Here is a 15,411-nt window from a genome sequence, read left to right as displayed (position 1 = left end):
CTTGTAAAGAAAGTCATGGATAAAACCTGCTAAACCTCTCCCTTGTATACAAGATTTTTATTAGTTGTGCATGAATTGTACTTAATTTTAAAATATTTATATTTGCAGACAATAATTCTTAGTAGAGATGGGCAGTATATTATGTTGGGAGGTAACAGTGGAGTGGTAGAGGTCTGGAGGTCACATGACCTAAATCTTTTGTATACATATCCACCATGTGATAGCAGCATCCTGTCATTAGCTCTTACCCATGATCATAAGTAAGTATACAGAAGTCTGGAGGTCACATGACCTAAATCTATTTTATTCATATCCACCATGTGATAGCAGCATCCTGTCATTGGCTCTTACCCATGATCATAAGTAAGTATACAGAAGTCTGGAGGTCACATGACCTAAATCTATTTTATACATATCCACCATGTGATAGCAGCATCCTGTCATTGGCTCTTACCCATGATCATAAGTAAGTATAGGTTTTCCCGTTTGAATGGTATCACATTAGTAATTTTGGGGCCCTTTTTAGCTTGTTGTTCGGTGTGAGCCAAGGCTCCGTGTTGAAGGCCGTACATTGACCTATAAGGGTTTACTTTTATAAATTGTTATTTGGATGGAGAATTGTCTCATTGGCACTCACACCACATCTTCCTATATCTATATAGATCACATGATAGTTGTTACTGTGGACATTGTACAGATCACATGATAGCTGTTTCTGTGGACATTGTACAGATCACATGATAGCTGTTACTGTGGACATTGTACAGATCACATGATAGCTGTTACTGTTGACATTGTACAGATCACATGATAGCTGTTACTGTGGACATTGTACAGATCACATGGTCTTCTTTGTTTGCATGAAATTAATTTGCACTTAAAGAATAATTATAAATGCTAATATTTTGATTGGATGACAATCAGTGTACATTTCTCCATCTACCTGCAATTAAGGGTTGCAGACATTTTTATTTCTGCATCAGAGGGATACAAAGCCGAGAAAAATCTTCACAAAAACAGACTAGACTTAGCAGAGAATTTACAGATCTAAAAAAACAAACAGTTACTGAAAGCTAATTTGTAGGCAATAACATCCATTAAAAAATGTAAATATACAGTTTCCTCAGAATTTTGTTTAATTTGATTTAAAGGGAAGTTATGACTCAAAATGAATGATTTGTTTATTTTGCATTGAAATAGAAAAACAATACAGTTATCTCTGGAGTATTTAAAAAAAAAAAGAATGAAACACAAGTTATGTGTGCATTTAAAAAAAAATTAATTAGAAAATTAAAATGTTAAAATCTAGATTATCGATAGTATTTGCTGAAAAATTCGAATAAAGAAAATCTTGTTTTGGTACACAAGTAAAAAGGACTAATTAGCATTAACATGATATGATCCATGGGGCGTTACAAGTAACTTCTGAACTTGTAGGGCCCTGGGATGATCATACAAAAGAAAAGAAATGCATTCAACTTTTTCACTTTGGACTCAAACTCTTCTGCTTTCAAAACAAAAGGACAAGTTATATCTGTGCGATCTTTCTTTGATGATCTAAATCCTTAATTCTATTTTATCATTTGCCTTGGAAAATCTGACTTGTATGGCAAATGTGACCTTTTCGAGACCTTTGTGCTGGAGAATCAGTGGTATTTGTGATTTTTCATAATGAATCTTTCATTTTACTTACGCTTAAAATCTTTCTTCAATATACATGTGTATATACTTGTATGTTTAATACACTATGAGTGTTATATGATTATTGTAAAACTCTTAGGTATGCAAATATACTGAAGTGAAATATGCCAGCTATTTCTTAACAATTTGAAGTTTTTGTTATAAATCAGATTTATTGATATTTGGGTTAAAAGATTAATTTTCTTTCTTTTAGATTCTTATTGGCAGGCCTTGGAACTGGTTGTTTATTGGTATTTAACATAGACTTTAACAAGTGGCACCATGAATATCAGGAGAGATATTAACAAGTGGAACATTTCATCATGAGAACATACATGCACTGCATCAAATAAGGATATTTGAGGCAGCAAATCTGTTTTATTTAGCTGTATTAGTACTAAGAAGATGCTTGTTTTACTGATTAATATCATCAGTTTAACAAAGGTTTCTTGAAGTATAGTTAGTTAGTCTTCAGCTGTTAATTCTTTTCAGGCATGCATATTATAAATTTATTTAATATTTAATCTACTAAATTGCTTACTAAAGTTTCTTATTTCAAGGGACTTAATCTAGACTTTAGGTAGGATACACTGTTCTCACATATATAGTATAAATATATTTGGAAAATATTATTATTTACTCCCAAGGAGGGGAAATGATGTAAAGAAATATATTAAATTGTAAATATTTATTTATTCTCAAAGGTTGTGTGTTTTGTGTGAGATGCTTGGTCTTCAAGTAGTACTAATTTAGTAGCTTTTTCTAGTTTTGTACACATTTTTTGTAAAATTACAATAATTGAAAAGATTGAAAAATTATAATTGAAAAGATTGAAAAATTATAATTGAAAAGATTGAAAAATTATAATTGAAAAGATTGAAAAAATGATAAAAATAAAAATAAGATTGATACTAAACAGTAATAGATTATGATTGGTTATGTATGGTAGGACTTAAATTAGTATGTATGTAGAACATTTCTTTATTCAAATTTTGCGGCAATTATATGCACAATACAGTGAAACGAAAAGATAAGAAATTAATTCTTTAGTTTTTGAGAATAAAATGAATCTCTCATATAAAGGAGATGTGATATCATAATAAGACATTCCACATGAAAAAATTTTGTGCTGTTTTTTTGTGTAATCAATCTGATGCTGTGTTTTGATAAAGTTCTTGGGTAACAGTTGTATATGTGTGTTATATTTCATATTGAGGAAATGTATATACGTCTGTTAAATTGCTTATATTGCCAAATACATTCCAAGTAAAGAACAATAAAATAGAATTGAAATTTATTTTGATATATATCATTCGTTTTGTGGTTATACATTTTACGAGTGACAACTGACAAATTTCATGGTTTTTAAAAGCTTCTTATGGCAGAATCATAATGGTGAGATTTCAGAATGAAAATTATAAAAAACCTCCTCAAAGTTTGATATTTTTGTATGTCAGAAAAAAGTGAGTCAAAGGACTTTAACTTCACCTGAAGTTTATCATGTTCATGTCAGTAGGTAAAAACAAATAGGAATATTTTGTTAGTCTTAAGATTATTCGCACTTAACAGTTAGATAATTGCCCAGCCCTATTTATATTGTATTGCAGATTCACTCTTGACATCAACTGTCATTTAAAAAAAATAAATAGAAGTATTTTTCAACCAAATATTGGCAAGTTAAATGTATGTATTTCTTCACAGGATGTTACTGTTTATCTTTTACCAAACTTTAGACCATTATTGATTGTTAGATTGTTAAAAGTTTGATATACATGAATGTTAACATTTATTTTATATGCAGTATATTTTGTTAAAGGTGTACTTATAGTTGTTTTATTTAAGATCCATTATGTTTCCATGGTGTTTGTTGGTTATGTTTATAATGATTTTCAAATTGTTAAAATGAAGAAAATAATCTTTTTTTATTTCCTGAAAGCTTAAAATCATAAATCATAGATAATATATTTCCCTTAAATTCAAAATCTGATTATGGTTTCATTTACAAGAAACTGATGGAAATTTCTGATCACCCTTTCGTTCCTATTTACAGATTTGATTAGGTTTGTGTTAAATTTTGAGACTTCTTTTAGGAATTATTGGAACTAAAAAACATTAACATTTTTATTTTTAACCAAAATTTCAGATTGTTAGAATCATTTCTGTGATGAAAATAGTTGACTTAACACTCTACTCATTACCAATATATTAAAAGAGAAATAAACAAAACGTAGAAAAAGACCATCTAGATATTTAAGATTTCTATGTTGTACTAGTTTAAAGACAATATGAGGTATATTACATTTTTTCTTCTATGTAACCATTTGGTTCTGTACTATTGTTAGAAATTCATTTAGCAAGATAAAAAACAAAATGGTCATGAGGATGATGCTTAATGCTTTTATTTTGAAAATAAGTACCTTAGAGTTTGTATTTAAACCAATATAAAGCAGTATAATATATTCATAAAAGCTATTTGACCAGTTTTCTGTCAGAATTACACTTATAATGCATTCTGTGTGAGAGTATGCACACGTCTTGTGAATAGAGACATATCATTTGAATAATTTATAGATGTTTTGACAGAGTGTGATTTTTATGTGGTGTAAACAGAATTGTATGGTCACAAAGAAATCATGTTTCACAATGCAAATAATATATTACAAGTATATTCTAACTTCTTATGATTTATTCTATTGCCATAATCACAATTTACAATGTTGTATTCTTGGTCTTCATCTTGATAGTTGTGTTCCTCAGTTTATTTGCTGAAATCTATGAGTGCAATAAAGTAAAGGAAGTTCACTGTTAAGTCCATTGTATCCCAGACTTGTCTGACTGACAAATCTTCAGTTAAGAAATCATTCAGTCAGACAGAAAGTTTTAGAAATTAATTTGATAGTATACATTTGTTTGGTCTAACAAACAAGATGTTTGGCACAGACTAAAGTTCACTTCTGAAGCCAAGCTAGTTGTCATGGCTTAGCAAGGTAAACAGTGGATAACGATATAGCCCTCATGGCAAAGATTTTTTTTTTATCTATGCATCATCCAATTATTAAAGAAGATAAATTCAATTTATTTACCACTATTAATACATTGATCTTATACCTATCCTTTACATTTGGTAGGAAATATTATCTTTCTTTCTCTATGGACAAATATATATTGCCAGGTAAGTTTTGAACAAGATTACAATTGAATTACACTAAAAACGATAGCACTTCAACACTAACTACCTCTCAAAACTTGAATGGTGGTTTCATGAATAAAATATACATCTGAAGCAGGTTTCCTGTTAGCTGTTATTGGGCTTTTAGTTTTTTTGTTATCTGTTATTGTGATAATGTATTTGCTGTTAACTGTTATTGAAAATTGGAATGTTAGCATTTTTTTTTTACGGTCAATATTCGGTATAAATTGAAGATCATTGGACATTCGGGTCTACCACTACTACAAATGTTTGTCCCGTATTCAGAGAAGGATTCCATTAACATACCCATCACAGAAGTGAGGTCCAGGACAATTCAAGTATATCTTGTGATTATCCTTTGTAATAAATTCCATTTTTTTTTTTATGAATTTGTATTTAGAATTATCTTAATTTTTTGTATGAGAATAATGTTCCTTGTTTCCTCGACGAACATATTAAATTTAAAAAAATCTTAATATGACAAAAAGGAAAACATATGGCCAGGAATATCTGACCAGGATCTCAATTAAGGACTAGGTCCTAACAACCACTTAACCATTTATACAATATGGTACATAGACTCAGCTCTGTGATTCTTTTCAAAGCAGAACCTAATGCATTGTACAATGAAAGTTCCAACCATGTACTTGGGTCCGAAGCTGCACATAACTCATTACAAACAAAGATTTATTTCGTTTCAAGTCGTTGTTTCCCTACTAAACTATGTATTCTATTTACTAGTACACTTGGTACAATCAAAAACCTGATAAAAAATTGTTCAAATTAAGGCCTTTGAAAATAGTGGAATAAATTGCTTTTGGAGTGTCAAAATTCGTTCGAAGTACTTGATAAATTGCATGCTTATAATTGGTGCTTTTGATTTTTCTACCCTATATAGCACTTTGCATCATAGTCTTATTAAGAAAAATTCACACACCTCATTAGATGGTCATTTAGAAAAAGTCAGAATATTCAAACTCTTTTAGGTAATTTTTATGCCCCACCTACGATAGTAGAGGGGCATTATGTTTTCTGGTCTGTGCGTCTGTTCATTCGTCCGTCCGTCTTCGTTCGTCCGTTCGTTCGTTCGTTCGTTCGTTCGTCCGTCTGTCCCGCTTCAGGTTAAAGTTTTTGGTCAAGGTAGTTTTTGATGAAGTTGAAGTCCAATCAACTTGAAACTTAGTACACATGTTCCTTATGATATGATCTTTCTAATTTTAAAGCCAAATTAAACTTTTGACCCCAATTTCACGGTCCACTGAACATAGAAAATGAAAGTGCATGTTTCAGGTTAAAGTTTTTGGTCAAGGTAGTTTTTGATGAAGTTGAAGTCCAATCAACTTGAAACTTAGTACAAATGTTCCCTATGATATTATCTTTCTAATTTTAATGCCTAATTATATTTTTTATCCAATTTCACGGTCCATTGAACATGGAAAATGATAGTGGGAGTGGGGCATCCGTGTACTTTGGACACATTCTTGTTTTTATTAGCAACAAAGGGAGCTTCAGTCAATATATATAAACAATAACGTGACCAACGTTTCATGAGAACTGCTGAAAGCATTTTTGAGTTATTTTTGAAAACTAGATAATACCACCTTTTTCTAATGAATAAAATCCCTTATCTCAATAACATAAAATCTAAAATTAATAAAAATCGAAAGGGAGTTTACAACAATAGATATAAACATTTCAGCAAAGTTTCATGAGAACTGCTGAAAACATTTTTGTGTTAATGTCTGAAAACTGGAAAATCCCCCCTTATATATTTTTGTGCATTGAATAAGTCACCTTAAAATTTCACCTCTTTTGTTGACATTATTTTCACTTTTGTCGAGCATGCATGTGACTTTTATCGCAAAAACGCGAGACATAGCGAACCAACCTATGTTCGGTCATCAGCGGCTAAATTTTAATAACTTTCTTAAATTATCCTGGATTTCTACCAAACTTGAAAAGAAGCTTGTTTATGATCATAAGACAAATATTATATTATATATAAATATACTAAATAAATAAATGATTTGGAAAATACGTTGAAGGTATAAAAAGTCATGAGAATTCCGAATGCAATTAGGTTATATCCGGGCACTCTGGTTCTAAACCTTGGTTCCATCTGGGTTTTTTGGTTCTGAACCTTGGTTCTTTGGTTCGAAACCACGGTAACTGGTTCAACATCCGGGTTGTTTGGTTATATCAACCCAACTTCTTGGTTCCATCTGGGTTCTATTCTAGATCATTCTAATGTTCCCGTTGAACTTGGAGAAGATAACCGCAAGTATCCGAATAAAAAGATTAAGTAGGTCAAAGACGCTAAAATTGTTTTATAACATTCAACATTCCAGCATCGACGGTAAAGGAAGCTGTAAGGTATTTATCTTCTCATTTTAATTATTTTGATTAGGAAACTAGATCCGCCACTGACCAGAGACTTAATGTGTACAAACCTGACGTAAAATTATGTACTATTGAATAATAAATAATATCACATTACCTCCAAAAATCACATGTTTCAATAATCCAAAAACGATGTTTATGTAAGAAGTTCCCGCGCAAATGTCATGTGTTACCGAAACGGGAAACACACAAAAGAATTGTAGGTGCATGTTGTCATTCGCATTCCGATTAATTTACACAGTTCAATAAAATATATATGTTAACATTATCTATATTGGTTTTGAATTTAGTTACTAGATCAGAAAAATGATTTGTTTCTCGCAGACAACACAAAATAATATACATATTAACTCGACACTTAATCTAAACATCCCTACAACAAAATGGGACGACCAAACAGATTTCCTAATTTTGATAAAGGTGAAATATGTAGAATAAGAATTGTGCACTCTGGAATAAGATCATAAATAAAGCCCTATATAGAGTGTAAAAAAAAAAAAAATAATGTATGAAATCATTGTTTATTACATCTGCTTGCATAATAATATTGAAGTTGAAACTAACAACGATCACGTGTATCCTGTCAACCCCTGAAAAACATAATATTGTCTTCTTGACTACTTCCGCAAACCGTGTTCTGGTAAAATGATATATTGTTATAGTGTATGTTAACTAGATAAAAATAAAACATCGTATAGATTTTAAAAATAAACCGAAATATACAGTATATCGAACATCCTTTTATTTAATTCAGTCGTTCTGTTTTCATTTATTTTCCTTTACTCATCCCTTATTTTCGTTAATATTTCTAGAAGTTTTAAAACCACTCAATTAGGACATATTGTTCAATTGGCCAACGATATGTGAATCAAGCCACTTGACCAGTTGACGACTTGCATATATATTTGAATGCACATTTATTTTAAAGTTCGACTGAATTTTATTTAATTGGCTTGGTAATAATGTCAGATTTGATAGAAATACAGGTGAAGTATATGTAACAAATCGTTTTGTTCAAAACAGAATGTTAAAAGACATATAAAAGTGATGATCAATTTAAGTTGGTAAGCTTTAATTAGTTGAGAAATAAGCTATAAAATATATAAAAAAGTATATGTACAATTTTGTCAAATTTGATACTCCTAATGAAGGGCATGCATATAATCATTCGGCCCTAAATAAAGAAATCAAAATTAAGATTGTATATTTTTATAATAAAATTGTGTGTGTGTGTTAATGACAGTGCTAGTGGGATGAGTATCACCAGCACAATCGTCAGAACTTCTGTGTTGGCGCCATAGTGGAGGGCATAAAGTGTTACCTTAGTCCGAACGTCCCAAAAAATGGGTTCCGTTCTCCTAACTTTAGTTTGCCTCAACCAAATAATACAAAACTTATACACCATATAAAAAAGAAGATGTGGCATGAGTGCCAATGAGAACTATCCACAGGAGACCAAATGACACAGAAATTAACAACTATAGGTCACCATATGCCCTTCAACAATGAACAAAGTCCATACCGCATAGTCAGCTATAAAAGGCACCGACATTACAATGTAAAACAATTCAAACGAGAAAACTAACGGCCTAACTTATGTACAAAAAATGAACGAAAAACAAATATGTAACACATAAACAAACGACAACCACTGAATTACAGGCTCTTAACTTGCGACAGTCACACACATACTGAATAAGGCGGGGTTGAACATGTTATCGGGATCCCCACCATCCCCCTAACCTGGGACAATGTTTCTTACCACACAACACAAAATCTAATTTGAAATTTGGTAGCGTCACTTTTACCGTTCATGAGCTGTCATGTCCCTTTAAAAACATAGAAAATGCTGACTTTTTCGTTTCCGTTCTCTTTAATAAGTTTGACTCAATCAAATGTTATTAACCTTATACATAATGCTTATTACCCCATAACACAGATCTATCAAATTCGATATTGGGTGACGTCACTGTTCATGAGTTAATAGATGTAAGAAGATGTGGTACAAGTACCAATGATACAAATGTCAACACGGAGCCTTAAGATAGGAAAAATGCTAAATCTGTTGTTTCTGTTCTTTAACTTTAGTTTGCCAAATGTTTTGAAACTTATACACAATGTTTTTGGTCACAAAATGGTCAAAATTACGAAAATCCTGCATCTATATGTGGAAGTTTACTCGTGGTTTTTTTCACAAGCAGGTGCATCTGTGGCCTATAGACATATTCTACATTTATTTCAGTAAACAGCTTATTTACTTCCTTTGAATTTTACTTCTAATAGCATTAACTTGCATATTTTTTTCAGGATATCGTTACAGTTTGGCAACAGACAGTGACATTTCAAGTTACATGTGACCAGCATAACAAAGTGTTTCACTAGATTGAGCTCTCTGTCTAAGTGTACTTTAAAGGTTCTTTGCATTGAGTTCAGTTTATTGATATGCGTATACCTTCTCTGTGAATTTTTAAGATGTTAAAACAGACTATCCATATCTACATGTCCATTAAATGAAATCTAAGATAAAATGGTTGAAACATTTTGCATTATATATCACAACTGGTAGCACATGGTGCTACTGAAGCAGTAAATGTTCTCTCTATTTTTTCACGGAAATTAAAGGATTAAGTTTTCATTTGATCAAAACATTCTTTAATTAAAAAAATGAGAATAGAAATGTGTTAAAGAGACAGTAACATGACAAAAGAGCAAAAAGCAGTCAAAGGTCACCAATGGGTTTTTAACAAAGTGAAAACATTCCTCGCCCGGCGACGAAATTCAGATGGCCCCTAAACAAAATGAGCACTAGTTCAAACTCCAATACATAAAACTGAACAAAAACCAAAGACTCCTGACTCTGTCAATGTAATCATACCAAGAGGCACACCTAATATGCATAGGTCAAGAGTCAAAAAGTCATAGACTAGTCAAGAGTTTTATGACAAAAGAAAAATAAAAGCAGATTTTGAGGAAAGGGTCATCGTGGTACACAAAACTAACAAATATATCTATATATCTATAGAAATGAGAAGATGTGGTATGAGTGCAATCAGAAAATTCTCCATATACAATATAATTCAAACAAAATATACAAGTTGTATAATGAGGGCAAATGTCAAGGTATCTACACGTCTCAATCTTCAGAATCGCTTATCTAAAAATACTACCATAGCTAACGTTTTTAACAATAAAAATCGTGGTTACCCTTCTATCGATAAGTGTCATGCCAAAAAATGACTTACGTGTCCCCGTCTTTCCACCAACAATACAGTAAGGTCCACATTTAATGGTCGCACATTTTCTCTAAATTTTGAAACTGATATTACTTGAAAAACAAACAGTATTATTTATTTAGTCGCATGAAACAAACCGGGATGCGGTATTCAGTACGTAGGTGAAACTGGGCGATATTTATCTAAACGCACGCAAGAACACCTGTATCGTTTTAAAAGACCCAATAAATTCAAAAGTATCATTTATCAACATCTTAAGAAGCACAGTCATCCTATTTAATATTTAACAGTTCAACCTTTAGAAGTAGTAAATAAGCAGCCTGGTGAATCTCATTACAAGTTTGTACGATCACGAAAAATAAATGAATTAAATTGGATTAAAAAATTACAGACAGTCTACCCTCTCGGTCTTAATGATAATATCATGGGAATTGGCAATATATCAAGAACCGATTCTGTTAACATTTTGGATATAGTTTCTAAAACTGTTCGTAAAAATCGTTCTCATGGACGCAGAAAAAATCGCAATCAAAGAAAATTTCGGACCAACCATACAAATATTTCGGACCTAATTTCCATTTCAAAAAACAACGGCAGACATTATCTGTTAACCAAGCTTTGTTCTTTACCTATAAATAAATTAAATAAAATTTTAGAGGATTGCAACACAATTTCATATTACAGTCCTAAGTATGAAATTGTCCAAATTATAATGGCATATTGTTATTCTAAACTGTTTCCAAAAATTGATCGCCCTGAAGATCATAAAAAACATTTTATTAAAATAAAGTATGTCAATAAAGGTTTTGATTTTGTAAATATTGCCGGTATTTTTAACGACCATTCTGTTAAAGACCAAATTCCTGGATATTTTGATAATACTGAACTCCCTCTCATTTGTTATATTTACAAGAAATCTACCCGAAAATATGTGTTTAATTATAGCCAATTGTGTAAAGATGTAAATATCACTGAAAATACACCTATGTCGTGTAATTGCAGTAATTCAGAATACACCTATGGACCAATTTCCCATGTTATAACAGGAGACCTTAACGTCGTTCGCGACCGAGAGTTAAAATCATTCCTCAGTAAAGGACCTAAATATCGTCCCCCGTCAACTATTAACTGGAATGAGTGTCGTAATATCATCAACGACTCACTCCGCGCCTACTGTTTGAAATGGGTAAAACGGGAAAAAGCTGACAAAAAATCTTTGGACTCTTTTTTTAATTCAGTAATGAAGATAGTTGATATTCGAATACAACATTTTAAAGAACATTTTACCCTCAACAAAAACTATAAAAACCCTATTTCGCGTATCAAAAATAAACTAACAGAACTAGCCAAGGAATTTGTTTTTGTCCCGGCTGATAAAGCTGCTAATAATATCATTATTGTTTGACGTAAATTTTATATAGAGGTTCTGCAAAAGGAAATCACGAATTCACCAACATTCCAACTGACTTCATTTTCAGAAAACGACATCTGTAACAAACATAAACTTTTAACTACCTCTTTACAAGCAGAACCAAACACAACGAAAGTCCCAACTATGTACTGGCTTCCGAAGCTGCACAAAAAACCTTACAAATATAGATTTATTTCATCTTCCAGCCATTGTTCAACTACTAAATTGTCTGTTTTACTTACTAGTACACTTGGTACAATAAAAAACCTGATAATAAATTGTTCAAATAAGGCCTTTGAAAATAGTGGAATTAATTACTTTTGGAGTGTCAAAAACTCGTTGGAAGTACTTGATAAATTGCATGCATATATTGGTGATTTTGAATCTGTTCAAAGTTTTGATTTTTCTACCCTATATACCACTTTGCCTCATATTCTTATTAAGAAAACAATCACATCCCTAATTAACTGGGCATTTAAAAAGTCGGAATGCGAGTACATATGTTCAAACTCTTTTAGATCATTTTTTAGTAGCAATAAACAAAAGAACTATGTCAATTGGACATGCTTTGATACTATTTATGCACTTGAATTTTTACTTGATAACATTTTTGTTCGCTTTGGAGATTCCGTATATCGTCAAGTTATTGAAATTCCAATGGGGACTAACTGTGCACCACTTATTGCGGACCTGTTTTTGTATTGTTATGAGTTACAATTTATGACTAAAATTAGCAAAGACCCATCAAAACAACATTTGATACAAAAATTTAACAATACTTTTAGATATTTGGATGATATATTGGCTCTAAATAATGACGACTTCAGTATGTATACTAAAGAAATTTATCCTGTAGAACTTACTTTAAATAAAGCTAATGATAACAATGACCACTGCCCTTTCCTCGATCTTGATATCTATATCATAAACGGGAAGCTTAATACAAAAATTTATGATAAAAGAGATGATTTTTCATTTCCTATTGTTAATTATCCATTTTTAGATGGTGACGTTCCCTTGTCACCATCTTATGGTGTTTATATATCTCAACTTGTACGATTCGCTCGTGTATGTAACAATGTATTAGATTTTAGCGAGAGAAATTTATGTATTACTGAAAAATTATTACACCAGGGTTTTCGATATCACAAACTGGTCAAAACATTTACTAAATTTTATCACCGGTATAAGGAAATACTTCGTAAATATAACTCAACATGCAGACATCTTATACGTTCAGGTATTTCACATCCAAAATTTTATGGAAATATTCTTTATAAAGCACAAAAATGTCAGTATTCTCCTCAGAAACTAACAAAACCTTTAAATAGACTTATTAAAAGGGGATATAGTTACGATACTGTTGTCAGGTCATTAAAGATTGCATATTTTGGCTTTAACATTGATTCACTGATAGGGTCTTTGCATCGGAACTAAACACATTTATTTCTAAAAAAAACAGTTGTTGGCATGACACGGGTTATGTTCTTCTCATATATTTTATGATAGTATGATACTAAACCCCTAACGGGAGGGATTGTACCTGATATTCATATGATGAAGACATAATCTTTCAATCAGTTTAATTGAGGTCTGGAGCTGGCATGTCAGTTAACTGCTAGTAGTCTGTTGTTATTTATGTATTATTGTCATTTTATTTATTTTCTTTTGTTACATCTTTTGACATCAGACTCGGACTTCTCCTGAACTGAATTTTAATGTGCGTATTGTTATTCTTTTACTTTTCTTCATTGGCTAGAGGTATAGGGGGAGGGTTGAGATCTCATAAACATGTTTAACCCCGCCGCAATTTTGCGCCTGTCCCAAGTCAGGAGCCTCTGGCCTTTGTTAGTCTTGTATGATTTTAAATTTTAGTTTCTTGTGTATAATTCGGAGTTTAGTATGACGTCCATTATCACTGTACTATTATGCATATTTTAGGGGCCAGCTGAAGGACACCTACGGGTGCGGGAATTCTCGCTACATTGAAGACCCATTGGTTGCCTTCGGCTGTTGTTTGCTCTATGGTCGGGTGGTTGTCGCTTTGACATATTCACCATTTCCTTTCTCAATTTTATCATATGAAGTTTCTCGTGCCACAAGACTCACCATCTGATGACAATACATCTTCATGCTACATATTCAGAAGCAAGGTCAATTTAGAATTATACTTTTAGGTCAGGGTAATATACAAAGGAACACACTGTATCATGATGACACACCCAAAAAGCATAGGTCAAGAGTCAAAAAGTCAAAGTCTGGTCAAAAGTTCCATGTCACAAATACACAAAGCAGTCCTGCACGAAAGTTCATCACGGTACACGTAACAATGTCTGATGTCATGATGCACTACACATGTCAAATACAGAAAACATGGGTCAGGGACAGAAACAGAAGACATATAACTAAACTCAATGGAACAATACTTGTATTACAGGTCACTATATACAAGTGCTTCAACATAGAAAATAAACTCTCGCAACACTTAATTCAAAGTTAAAACCGTCTTTCTCAAAAGTTTTTTGAGTTGATTCTTTGCAACGATTACATTACCACTGTTGATAGAAAATCGGGTCGTGCAGTTATGTCAATACATTAAAACGGTAAGATAAGACATTAAAATACTTAAAACTAGAGTTTACCATTAATTTCTAACCTTATCATGTGATAGCACTATGGTAAACTGATTGAAGCACATGGTGCAGTCATGCAATTGAATAGTACGACCAGAACAATACAAGACAGAGTTGGAAACAAATGAAAGTACAGTTAACTCTCGTTGTCTCGAACTCGGTTGACTCGAAATTTCGGATGAGTCGAAGTTTTCACGTTGTCCCGAACTTTGTTCCATATAAATGTATGTAATTCGACTCCTGATGAGTCGAAATTTCGGTTGAGTCGAACTAAATTAACGATCCCAAGGTTAACAAAAGCATTCAAAATTCATAATTTATCTCGAACTGTAATTATACCTACGAATTTTTAATCACAATGCACAAATAAGGAACCGTAGTTTTCATTCAATTTATTCATTTAAAATATACGCTCGCGTTAAACAATGGAAATTAACACTGTATATTTATATAAACGATCAATCTTGTAAAAAAGTAAATAAATCATGTAAAAATGAAATCCTTTTTTTTCCGCATTTTATTATACATGTTATAATGAACTTGTTCATGCCATTTAACATTAACTTTTCACTATGACTGGATTTCCACCAAACTTGGACAGAAGCTTGTTTATGATCATAAGATAATATCTTGAAGTAAAGTTTGTAAAATAATACTTTTATCGTATATCACTTATAGCTGATCTTAGTTTTTTCCAAGTTAACATTAATTAACATTCAAAGAGGTCAAATTATTAACTTGCAAGTGCACAACTCATCAACCATGTTTCTCAGCATATTTAACAAAATAGAACCAGTGAGATTGCCTGCTAAAAGGGAATTCTAATTTCATTATAATTAATGACGTAACTACACAAAAATCGTA

The 15,411-nt window shown here is 31.7% G+C and overlaps 1 protein-coding gene across 24 annotated transcripts in view; it reads left to right on the top strand.

The window, feature by feature from the left end:
• Nucleotides 1-4,354, top strand: part of LOC139485267 (neurobeachin-like) — a 213,792-nt gene extending 209,438 nt beyond the window's left edge. For all 24 annotated transcript variants that reach the window (XM_071269596.1, XM_071269591.1, XM_071269589.1 and 21 more), the window contains 2 exons: nucleotides 109-260; nucleotides 1,895-4,354. In XM_071269596.1, coding sequence (XP_071125697.1) covers nucleotides 109-260; nucleotides 1,895-1,985 — 243 coding nt within the window. In that variant the 3' untranslated portion in view covers nucleotides 1,986-4,354. The remainder of the gene's footprint in view (nucleotides 1-108; nucleotides 261-1,894) is intronic.
• The last annotated feature ends 11,057 nt before the right edge of the window (nucleotides 4,355-15,411 follow it).

Source organism: Mytilus edulis, chromosome 8 (genome assembly GCF_963676685.1).
Source record: "Mytilus edulis chromosome 8, xbMytEdul2.2, whole genome shotgun sequence".
Classification (NCBI taxonomy): domain Eukaryota; kingdom Metazoa; phylum Mollusca; class Bivalvia; order Mytilida; family Mytilidae; genus Mytilus; species Mytilus edulis.
The sequence above is the reverse complement of the archived record's forward strand: the minus strand, read 5'-3'. Positions and strand labels throughout refer to the sequence as shown.